At 36.8% G+C, this 13224-nt stretch overlaps 1 protein-coding gene across 1 annotated transcript in view; it reads right to left on the bottom strand.

Annotated features, from left to right (window-relative positions):
- ANKRD42 (ankyrin repeat domain 42) overlaps positions 1–13224 on the bottom strand; it is a 46095-nt gene that overhangs the window by 2498 nt on the left and 30373 nt on the right. Inside the window, exons 11-12 of the mRNA XM_045556936.1 lie at positions 9750–9876; positions 6572–6716 (exon numbers count right to left, since the gene is read on the bottom strand). Coding sequence (XP_045412892.1) covers positions 6572–6716; positions 9750–9876 — 272 coding nt within the window. The remainder of the gene's footprint in view (positions 1–6571; positions 6717–9749; positions 9877–13224) is intronic.

Genomic DNA, 13224 nt, shown 5'->3' on the forward strand with positions numbered 1-13224 from the left:
AATTATTGCTTGGGTATATGGAATTCTTATTTTTTTTAAGAAGTCCATGCAATCTGAGAAATTCTAGACCCCATATGAAACTAAACGGAGAAAATCCCTGTAACCCCAGCACTCTAGGAGGCTGACCCAGGAGGATCACTTCAGGCCAGGAGTTCGAGACCAGCTTGGGCAACATAGCAAGACTTCATCTCTTCAAAAAATTTAAAAATTAGCTGAGTGCAGTGGTGTGCACTTGTATGTAGCCCCAGCTATTAGAAAGGCTGAGGCAGGAGTATTACCTGAGCCTAGGAATTTGGGGCTGCAGTGGGCTCAAACTGCACCACTGCACTCTAGCTTGGGTGACAAAACAAGACCCTGTCTCAAAAATAAAAACAAAGAGAAAATTTCAAATTCTTGCTTAGCAGGACAGACTTTTCTTAACAGTGTCAAAACAAAAAATAAATAAATAAATAAAAGAAGAAGAGAGAGAAAAGAGACTGTAACCAAAGAAAAAGAGAAAGAGAGAGAGAAAAATCACACACAGACTTCTAGGATTTCCCCACGCTAAGAGCTGGACCTGCATAAGCTCACTTCAGCCTATCAAACTGCTCCAAGGACTATTGTAGGCCCACAGGCTAGGACCTGAGCACTCAGAGAGAAGCCAAGCAGAGACCATATCAATGTCTAATCCAGTTCCAAACACTTGTAGGTGGAAAATAAGTTTAATTTAAACATCGAAGGTAATTATGGAATATTACCAGTTCCAGGTCAACCATTCTTGATTAGCAAATATTGCCCAAAGCTTTAGACCAATGACTTCTTGAATAATATGGGTTTGTAAGAAAGAACCAGTGAGTTCACTGCTACATAAATCTCTCTGTGGACAGATATCTCTGCCAAAGCTATTGTAGTGCCCATCTAGTTTAAATTTTTTAATAAACATTTTTATTTAATTATAATATACATACCAAAGAGCACAAAGAAGAAAGATGTACAGCTTGATGAATTTTTATGAAGTGTGACCACAACTGCAATCAAGAGACTGAGTATTACCAGCATCCCAGAAGCCTCCATTTGCCCCCTCCCAGGCACTACTGACTTGATTTATTTTACCTATTTGGACAACAGGAAATCATACAATATGTATTCTTTTGTATTATCTTCTTTTGCTCAGCATTGTGAAATTCATTCATTTCAGTAGAGTAGTAATTCATACATTGTCATTACTGTATAATATTCCAGTGTATGAATATAGCAAAATTTATTTATTCTGTTTATGGAATTTTTGGATTATTTCTAATTTGGGGGATATTGATAATAATACTGATATGAACATTCTTGTATGTCTTTTGGCGCTCACTGTGTACACAAAGAGACATGTACTAAATTCCACTAGGAATTAATGAGTCATAGGTATATGTATGTTCAGCTTTAATAGATACTGCCAAACAATCTTCAAAAGTGATTTACACTCCCACCAGTGGTGTATAATAGTTCTAGTTGCTCTACATCCTCACCAATACTTGGTAATATCTATTTTGTTTTGTTTTAATTTTTGCCATTCTGGTGGGTATATATTAGTATCTTCTTGGGGTTTTAATTTACATCTCTGATAATTAATGATTTTGAGGACATTTTCATATGTTTGTTAGCCATTTGGATATCCTTCTTTGTGAAACACCTATTCGAGTCTTGTCCAGTTTTTTACTGGATTATCTTTTTCATATTAAGTTCTTTATACATTCAGGATATAACTTCTTTCTCAGACAGAAAGAGATATAGGAAGGATATATATTTTCCTACACTTTGGCATGCTTTTTCAGATTCATTGACATTAGCTTTTAATGAATTCCAGCCTATCCACTTTTTTCCTACTCCAAGGTCACGAAGATATACTACCATGTTACTTTATCACCTCAACTTCAAATTTAAAACATATCTTGAAATATGTTTGAACTTATAGTATATAATCCCAATATAAGTAACATTTTAACAAAATTACTATCAATTGCATATTTAAATTTTCATAAGTAAATTTACTATTAAAGAACTATCATCAAAAGTTTTTAAAGATAATTTCTTAAAATAAATTTTCTTATAAGCACAGAAAGAAAAGGAGGGTGAGGAGTTAACAATGGCAGTAACAAGATTAAAAGCATAGACTTGAGGCCAGGCAGTTAGGTTGAAATCGTGGCTACTCATCTGACAAGCTGTGTAACTTCACAAATAGTTTATTTTACCTGAGATTTGGTTTCTTCATTTGTGAAATGAAGACAACACCTGCTGAATGCTAAGCCCAACATACAAGTACTCAATGCCTGTTGTTGATAATGACCAAGATGTTATTATTAAGGTAATTTAGATGATCTCATGAAACTTAAATTTTTGGTACTGTGGGTAAAATAAGCACTCAATCAAGCCTTAATACAAATGATGAGAAAGCCTTAGAGAAGAACAAAGAGCTTGGTGGAAGGAGAGGTCACATGTAATCAGAAGGATTAAGAAAGGGGTGACAAATGAGATGTTTCCTAGAGGATTTTGAGAGACAGAGTTGATAGGGAGCTTTCAAGGTATATGGACAAAATGAACAAAGGCTTATTCGTGGAAAAGTGTGGGGTAACTTCAGAAAACACAAGCTATGGCCAGGTGTGGTAGCCATGGCTATAATCCCAGTGCTTTGGGAGGCTGAGACAAGGATCGCTTGATCCCAGGAATTTGAGGTTGCGGTGAGCTATGATGAAGCCACTGTACTCTAGCCTGGGCAATAGAGACCCTCTCAGGGAGGCAGGGAGGGAAAGAAGGAACGAAGGAAGGAAGGAGGGGAGGGAGGGGGAAGGAGGGAGGGAGAGGGGAGGGAGGGGAAAGAAAGGAAGGAAGGAAGGAAGGAGAGAAGGGAAGGAGAAAGAAAGAGAGAAAAAAGAAAAGAAAAAATAGGGAAAAGAAAGGAAAGGAAAGAAAAAAAAAGGAAAGAAAAATACAGGCTACATGTAGAATAGACAAAAAAAAAAAGTAAAGCTAGTGAGGTAGGTTACAACTGAATGTCAAACTGAGGAATTGATACATAATTGAGGCAAAGAAGATTTTTCAGTCCAAAGAGTGACAAAAAAATCAAGCTGACTGTATGCAATGAATCAAATGGTTTTGGATAGGGAAGGACTAGATACTGAACTTCTATCACAGTAGTTCAGATAAAAAGATATAGAAACCTAAACAGGAGAAGCAGTGAAAGTAGAGCGTATGTTCTTATCTATGGGATGGGCTCCCTTCCGTATTGGCTAAGGGAGAAAACAAGGCTAGTTGTGACTTTAAGAGTCCAAAACTGGGTAATTGAGAAAATGATGATGCCATTCATTTAAGTGCAGAGATGGCGGGGAGAATCTGGTCTTGATGTTGAGTTTGGTTCTAGACACTTTTTAAATTAGGAATTTCAGGTGGAAATGTCCAGCTGACAGTGAGAAATACAGGTGGGGAGGCTTGGTGGGACATAGTACTAAAGTATGGATTTGACCGTCATTTACACAGAAGTATTAGAGAACTGTGATCTGGAGGAAGAGATTCTGAGTTTATTCCTGATTCACACTAGCTGTGTGCTCTAAGAAGACACTCAAATTCTCTGAGTTTCAACTTCTTTATATTTGATCCCCCCTTATATGGGGATCAAAAAAATATCATTTCTACCTTCTCATAGTGTTGATGTAGACTAAGATGAGATAATATCTGAGAAAGTACCATAAAAACAGTTGTTTTGTTACCAAAAAAAAACATTAAAGTGCTTTATATGTGTCAAGCTACCCTAAAAAACTATTTTAAGAATTTATTTTCCTAAATGAAAATTATACTATTACAGATTTCTTAAAAGTACAATTGTATGCAATCATAGATCCCAACCAGAAGGTGGCAGCAGATAGATTTAGTCAGAGCTTCTTGAGGCATCCATGTAAACAAACCCTGAATGAAAAGTTCATTTTATTTATACTTATATATAATTAGACTCCAAAATAAACTCTTCTTATTCTTAGATGCAAGAGGCTCTACCCATTTATTTATCCACGGACCACGTCTATTCATCTCTAATATCGAAAATGAAAAAAAGAAAGGGAGAAAATAATACAGTGAATACTACTATATTATAGTGAATACCTCTGTGTGTCAGAAACTACGCTCAGGATTTCTACACAATATTTCATTTAACATCAATACAATCCCATAAGGTTAAGGTATTAACAGCCCTCATTTTAAAGTGAGGAAATGGTGACTCAAGCTTTGGCAAAAGAGAAAATAAGCAATGCCAGAGTTGTACCTGCCATGAGGGGTCAGTGACATTTGCTTATTTACAAAAATTGAGCATAACCTAAAGCAAGATTGCAAAAAACAATGGGCCCAGAGTACAGGGTGGACTGTAGAGTATAAAGTCATACCCAACCTGAGAACAGAGAAAGAAAACAGAATTTTTAAATAATAACAACAAAAAAATGTAAGCAATCAGTTTGTAATAACTCAAAAGAAAGTATGCAGCTTGGGTGATCCCAAAAGATTGTCCAACCCAGGCAGCTAAAGAACAACTGACGTTCCTAACTTTGAGGAGACCAGGAGTTAGAGTCCCTGCCACAAGGTAGAGGGGTAACAGATTTGAGCATAAATGATAGCTTATGAATGATCCTGTGCCCTCTAGCCAATACCACATGACTGCACAGCTGGCCTCCCTGATACTAAAGTTTCCCTGGGGGCTAAAGATGCTATAAGAAGAGCACTGCAAGAATGAAGAGAATAGATTAATTATTCTAGTTAATTATATCCCTTGGAAAATCGAGCACTGGTGAGACATCAAAACCTAGAGAAACTGAGGAAGTATTTATATTTATATATAGAGAAATACACATATGTGTTTGTAGATAAATAGAATTTTCTCTAATATGAGATGTACCAAACTAGCTTCCTCGGGAGGGTAGAACTTGGTGTAAGGAGGAACACCTATCCTGTTTTCAACATTTTACAACAAGCACATATATTATTTTAATATTTTTAAAGCGGTGACTAAAAATATTACCACTAATATTTTTGCTAATGGTTAGTTTCTACAAAATAAACAGAAGCCAGGAAGTTTTTATTATAGATCAGATTAGAGATGATAAGAGTTATGGAATAGTATTCATTCATCCATGATGACTAAAGGAAAAACTTCCCTATGGAAAGAAAATATGAAACATACCTGAATTCCTACACTATGTCACAAACAGCTGTCCACAGGACTGCATCATGGCCATCTTCACTCACAGAAGAGAATAAAGGTCAAAGTTTCCCCAGTGCACTTCTTGCCTGCTCTACTGAGACTAGATAGCGTGAAATACAAGCACCACTTGGGGTTTCTAGCTGCCACTTATACTCTGTTTTCTATACTCCACCTGCTTTTCCGTACTTGTTCTTTGTATGTTTCTCATGTTTCTTCTTTGCTTCCTTCTACATATTTGTCCTTTTTGCCAACTCTATAAACATTTTTCTATTTTCTAAGCCTATATTCTGAATTCCAAATTCCTAATTCCTGTTATGAAAAGAGCAAAGGCTATGGGGTCAAAAGACTAGAGATTGAATAGTGATCCCATCATTACTAGCTGTGTGAATTTAGATAAGTCATTTAACCTCTTTAAGCCTTGGTTTCCTCATACGTTAAATGGGGTCAGGTCAAAGGACATACAATAAGAAAACATGCAAAAGAACTTTATAAAGGTAAGTGTTACACAAACATTATTTTATTATTCTACTCTGAGTAAAAGGATGCTATGACAACTTCTATGCTGGCTCCTGTCTACTCTCAAAGCTATTCTTTGGAGAAGCTGAAGCTTTCTAAAATGGATTCCATTCAAAGCACTTTATTGTGGTTATTTGTAATATTAACTACACACACCCTCCAGCTATCTTAGAATTCTTTTTTTTTTTTTAGTTTCATCTAAGCTTTACTTGCTAGTGGCTATTACCAATACAAAATGATGATGCTGTTCAAGTCATCGAGAAAGTCTTCACCCTCTGATTTTTGGTTCTTCAGGGTGCTTGCTTGCATGGATAGTTATTGAATTTGGTGTTTGTGTAGAGGGATGATCACTGGAGATTTCTATTTGGCCATCTTGCTCTGCCTTCTCCTTGCTGTCTTAGAATTCTTATCGATTATTCTGCTTATAAAAATATTTTCTCTATATATGGTACAATAATAATAATAACACTGCACACTTATGAACTAGGCTGCTGTTCTAACCTATATATATATATATATATATATATATATGTATGTATATATGGATACATATGGGTATGTGTGTATATGGTCATATGGTTACATATATAGTTTATATATATATAGACACACACACACACATATATATATTCCTTTAATCCTGACATCAGTTCTAGAAAGTATAACTTATTAATATTATCTCCAGTTTATAATTGAGGCACAAAGAGGTTAAATGATTTGGCCAAATCAAAAAAGTTGTAGCCAGGATTCTAACCCAAACAGCCCCAGCAGCCAAAAGCTTGTACTTTTAGCCACTCTTATATACTATTTCTCACGAAAACTAAATGTGTTAAGAAGGACATCAACCATAGCTGTAAAGTTGGGGCCATGAATTTTTTCCAGAGTTTCCTTGAGTTGATCCACTTCTGCTCGATATTCATCCAGCTGACATTCTAATTTTTCTCTACGTAGTCGTTCATACTCCAGCTGGCTCTGCAGTTCTTTGATGGTCCTGTCAAAAAAAATTTTTTTTCAGTCAATCTCTAACATCAACTAACAATTATTTGGCAGTACTGGAAAGCATCCATGCATTGTATTTAAGGCAAATAAAACACAGAAAACATTTATTCAACAAATATATACTGGGGGTCTACTATGAACCAGCACCAATCTAGGCACTGGGGATATGACAGTGAACAAAAGACCAAAATCTGCCCTCCTGGACCTTACCTCAGATGTAGAGGAAGACAGACAGTAAAGAAAATAAATAAATAAAATGTATGATATGTTGGATATGTGCTAAGGGAGAAAAAATAAAACAGGAAAGAATAATATGAAATGCTGTGGAGGAAGGAGTTAATATAGTGGCTAGGGAAGAGAAGGGGGCTGCTGAGCAAAGTCCTGAAAGAAATAAGATAACCATGTAGACATCAGGGGAAGAACATTCCAGACAGGGAACAAGTACAAAGGCCCCAAGACAGAAGTATGGTTGCTGAAGTACAAGAAAACCAAAGGCCAATGTGCTGGAGTAGTTTAAAGAACAAAAGGGAAAGTAGTGTATGTCAGAGAGGTAAATGAGAGTCAGAACAAGTAGGGCCTTATATTCACAGTAAGGACTTTGCCTTTACTCTGAGTGCAATGGGAAGCTATTGGAGGATTTGAGTAGAGAAATGGCATGATCTGACTTAAGTTTTAATATGATTACTCTGAATGCTGTGTTGCAAATAGACTACCGGGGAGTGGGGTGGGAGATGAGGCAGTGAGAGGAAGCTGGCTGATCTATTAGGACGATGTTACAATAATCCAGACAAGAGATGTGACTTGAACCAGGGTTTGTTGTTGTTGTTGTTGTTGTTGTTGTTGTTTCTGTCTTATGAAAAAGGTAAGAGGAACAGAATTCCCAAGGCATGCTGGGTTAAGTGTCAGGTCCCAAGGAGGGCAATCTAAGAGTATATAGTAGTAGTTCTGATACAGAAGTCAATGGAGTTAAGATTAGGGCTAAGGAACAAGAATGTCAACTGTGGAAGCCTAGAAGTTCAGCGAATAAGAAGGAAAAATCATCCCCAGGACAGAGTAATACAACCATATTTTATTGTATAGTGAGTTTGAACTAACAGATAACAATAAAATCAAAAGGACATCTTTCAAACCAATACCTGTCCAGTTTTTCCTAACAACGATATCTAAGATCAGGAGTTTGCACCCAAAGAGTACATGTCCTAAGATGTACTTAACACAAAGTGGAAAACAAATGCTAGAGAAGAATTAAAGCTCACTCACGGTACAATTTAGAAAAAACACTGCAGTCTCAGCTGATGTAAAACAACATTTTGGCACAAAGGCTAAAATCAATCTTTAAAAAAAAAAACACGTTCAAAAATCATTTACATCAATAATATAGCCATTCCACACTGACAGACTATTCTGTGACCATTAGAGTAAAAATTAAAATTGTAACGATCTTAACTGGGGTTAGAGTCATAGACTCAGGTTCAAATCCTTGCTCTCCCCAACCACTACTACTTCCTCTGTGACTTTACAAAAGTTACTTAACTTCTGTAAGTCTTGGTTTCCTAATCTGTCTAGTAAGATAATAGCTCATTTAGTTGTGAAGATTGCAAGAGATAATGTCTGTAAGGGGGTTTATCTAGTGCCTGCTCAGAAGTAATAAAAATAGCATTAGTGGTAGTACAGTAACCTGCTTTAGAAGAAAAACAAAGAAAACCAAAATTTAAAAGTCATTACTAGGAAACAACTGTTCCACTGACTGTGAAGTACTTTTCCAGACTATAAAGGGATCTAAGAACTTTTAGTCACGTTCTTAGGCCAAGGCTAACACTAAAAATAGTCTGTATCTCAAAACACTTTAAGCAACGTAAAGACAGTGGACAGCTTCTCACATGTTGTGATTTGTGAGACACCAAGAAGGCCCTTGATTAAAAAAAGAAAGAAAGGAATTGGTCTGTCATAGCTTCCCTAGTGTCTAAAATCACATTAAGAGGTGCCGTATTCTGGCTTAAGGTTTTGCCTTCTGCTTAAATTCCCAAGTGCCCATCCATGGAAGGATAACACGTTAATCCTTATCAAAGGTTTAGATGTTACTCTGAATACATTTACCAGACCTCTTAATGAGACTAGATTCAAAAGTGGGTGGAGGAAAGGGAAACAGGAGGTTCTGAGAGTATGAGGGAAACAACCAAAGGAGAGGATAAGGAAAGCAGAGAATGAGAAAGGGAATCCATGTGTGGTTCTCCTACAGACCCATGTTTGATTAAACTAGACATCTCCTCTCTTTTGTTTCTCTTTGTTCTTTGTCCATTCGAGAAAGCAGATAGACAAAGTAGAGAGGCAGTGGGAGGAAAGAAGCACAAGGCATCCTTTATCCCAGCAGCCATTAATTACAACCGTCCCTTGGTATCTGTGGGGGATTGGTTCCAGGACTCATCCCCCCACCCCAATACCAAAATGGATACAGAGAGCCAACTAAATTCAAGTGGTACCCAATGTCCAGAGAGCCAATTTAGGGTGCAGGAAGTGAAAGGTGATGACAACAATGCACCTACTCACACCCTCTGGATGCAAGCATTCTCTGATGGGTACTATAGTCAGTGAACACAAGACTGAGTCTCAGATTCATGAGTGGGCAGTCCAACCTGATATGAACGTTTAAAGACTGTGTCACCTGTACTGGTTGAAAAGTAGCTGTGGTCTCAAAAAAAAAATAAAAAAAAAAAAAACTTACTTCCTTATAGAGTATCAGTTTTGCAAGATGAAAAGAGTCCTGGAGATTGGTTGCAAAACAATGTTACTTAACACTACTAAACTGTACACTTAAAAATGGTTAAGAGAGTAAATTTTATGTTACGTGTATGTGACCATAATGTTTTAAAAAATCTTAACTCCTCATCTGGGGGCTTAGAAGGGAACCAGAATGAACCCTAACACCCTTTGGCAGGATGAAAGAACAAGCTACTGATCAACAAACCCTTACATGGCTTTTAGAGAGGCAACTAAAAACAAATCATTAAGTTTTAAAAAACATTACTTTTCAGACTCGAGCTGTTCTTTCTTCTGCTTTAGATCTTCTTCTGTGATCCCTCCCAAGTGTTTATAGTTGCTTTCAGCAATTCCCAGGAGGTGTCTCAATTCTACAATTTTCTTATAAGCTCTCACTGTAAGACAGAGTTGAATATGAAACTAGTTTAGACAGATAACAGCTCGTGTGCTCACAGGGTAATGGTCCTCTTGAGCATATTCTTCCTTAAGAGCCAGTGTCTGTGTTTTGGTGGGGGGAGGCTAGAGCGAAGGTGGCATATACAGAGAAGGATAAGTATCAGTAACAGAATATTAGAATGAGCAAGGAATAAAACACCTAAATGGAGGATTCTTACCCTGCTACTGGAGCATGTATCAGATTATTATGAATGTTAATGCTATAAACAAGTTTTAAAGAAGACTGGCAGTATTTTAGGACTAGTGGTGTATTATAGGATTGTGCATTACCTATTATATGTAAGAAAATTAGAAAAATGGAAATACGCTTAAAGTAAACCAGAACTAATCTGGCCCCAAGTTTTGTGATTAGTCACTTGTAATATCTATGCAAGAGGATACTATGAGAAGGAAGTGTGTTGAGAAATATTTTGAGCTATTCTCCAACTATCAAAACTGTACTTTTCCATCTGGTAGAGCAGTGGTTCTTTACCTGGGGTGATTTTTTCCCCCAAAGGTCATTTGCCAACATCTAGAGACCTTTTTGCCTGTCAGAATTTGGGAGTGGGGAGAGAAAGGGAGGCTACTACTGGCATCTAGTGAGTAAAGGCTCAGGATACTGCTAAGCACCTTCCAATGTACAGGAGAGCCCCCCTCAACAAAAATAATTACCTGGTACATGTAATGGAATCCAACTTATACCCCCCTAATTCTATTAAAATTTTTTAAAAAGAGAAAAAAAGAATAAGTCAATTACCAAAGACTGTTTACTTTCTCTCCACTTTCCAACCATTACCACAGGTCAGCTATGTTGACCATTCTTTTTTTGGAATGGAATCCACCAATTATTTTCTTAAAAAAAATAAATAGTTATCAGCCTCAAAATGTCAAGAGTATAAAAGTTGAGAAACTACTTTATAGGACCAGTTTAGCAAATCACAGCCTCTTCTTCCTAACACTTACCACTTTGATTTATCTACCAATAAGGTTAGAGCGCCAAGATTCAAACTGCATACACCAGAATCAACTGGGGCACTTTTTAAAAAGGTACATGGTGAACCCCACTGCAGACCTACAAACACAGGTATCTGTACTTAATAAAAGCTCCTCAGACAATTCTGAAGGGCAGACAGGTTTGGGAACCACCATAACTGCTAACAAGCAAGAAGATAGAGAGGATTAAGAAAAAAAATCAGAGAAGATTGAAAAAATTTAGCTTGTATAATAATTTCTTTGATATTTAAAATGCTATTTTTTGAAAGACCTGTTCTATGGGGTCCTCGGAGGTAAGAGCTAGGATTAACTGGAATTAGCCCCAGGAAGAGAGATTTCAACAACAACAAAGCAGAAACTTTCCAACAAAAGCAGTAAGAACTATGATGTATTTATGGAGTACCTATGATGTGCAAGGCACTACACTAAGTACCTTATACATTTTAATCCTCACAGGAACTCTGTCAAAAGATGGAAATGACCCTTTTGGGCAATAGTAAGTGCCTTATCACTGAAGGTGACTGACTGGAGGCCAGAGGACATGTGACAGGAATGTTGAGCCAGCAGTCAAACCTCAAATGGTTATAGGATTCTATAAAGCCATGGGCCTAAACATAATTCACTAAAAAATGCTCTGAATTGAGGCTTGATTCCAGGAAGTCTGGAATGACAAGAAATCCAACCAATCTCCTGCAGGTGCTCTGGCAAAACCTAGTATCCCAAGAACGGTCCCTCTAGTTCTTTAGGTTTTGCCCTGGAATACAATTAAATAGGGATAATAAAATAACATATGATTTCATATATAGTAGTATCCCTTCACTAGCTGCCAGCACCCCAGCTGGATGCCAGACTCACTGTATGGCAAGGGTGCTGAGAGCTCATTTGTATCAAGCACACTATGGTAGGAAAACTGTTATAGCCATGTTCTTGGTCTTTCCCGAGACATCTTTCTGAAATTTCTTGATTCCCTGACAATGATCCCCTCACAAATATCTCTTGCTCAAATGAGGAAGGGGGTAATGGGGAGTGACTACTAAATGAGGGTGGGGTTTCTTTGTTGGGTGACAGAAATGACATAAAATTGATTGTGGTAATGGCTGCACAAATCTGTGAATATACTAGAAACTATTACATTATGTATCTTAAATGAGTAAATTTAATGATATTATATCTCAATAAAGCTGTTTAAAATAAAACTGTCAGAAAATTCTAAACAGATCTGAGCCTCCCACATCTGCTCCTGTACAATTCTAATTAGTATCCTTGACAAATTGAAATTACATCAGAAATTTCATCCAACCTTACATTGGTAGGTATGTTTCTTCCTACCTAATTCATAACCCACCTGAAATGTTATGCTCTTTTCCATTCCCCAGTCTATTATCCCCCCAACAGCTAGATGATATTGTTTTTAAACATGAATCAGATCACATCATTCCCCGCCCTAAACTCTACCAATGGCTTTCTATTAATATTTAAAATAAAATTTAAATCTAAAATCCTTATTAAGCTCTATGTGATCTGATTGGGCCTCTGCTTGCCTCTCCAACCTTATCACCACTTCCTTAGTAATTCTACTCTAGCCACACTGATCATGCCCAATTTTACCTCATGGCCTTTACATACACTGTTCCCTTGGCTTGAAATGTTCTTCCAAGATCTTTATATGGCTCACGTTCATTATTCAGGGCTTTCCTCAAATGTCACCTCCTCAGAGGCCTGACAGTTATCTATGGCACCACCTTACTTTATTTTCTGTATATCTATTTTCTCATCAACTATTTATGAACTCCTCAGAGGCCTAACAGTTATCTATAGCATCACCTTACTTTACTTTGTATATATCTATTTTCTCATCAACTATTTATGACCTCAGAGGCCTAACAGTTATCTATAGCACCACCTCACTTTATTTTCTATATATCTATTTTCTCATCAACTACTTATGACCTCAGAGGCCTAACAGTTATCTATAGCACCAACTTACTTTATTTTCTATATATCTATTTTCTTATCAATTATTTATCACCATCCTACCTGACCACCACCATAACCAGAATACAAGGTGCTTTGTATTGTGTGCTGTTTCTCCAATAACTACACATGTATTTGGCACACAGTAGACAATAAATATTTGTTGCTATTATTATCTGCAAAAATTATTTGCCGGCAAACCATGAAAATCCTTGAGATATCTCTTTCCCTATTTCCTATAATCCATTTAAGTATTTTTTTTCTCTTATATAACTTTCCCCCTCTTGAGGACACAGACCATTTCTTATACTTCTTTATATGTTCAAAAAACCTAGTATAAA

Source organism: Lemur catta, chromosome 7, assembly GCF_020740605.2.
Source record: "Lemur catta isolate mLemCat1 chromosome 7, mLemCat1.pri, whole genome shotgun sequence".
NCBI classification, from domain to species: Eukaryota; Metazoa; Chordata; class Mammalia; order Primates; family Lemuridae; genus Lemur; species Lemur catta.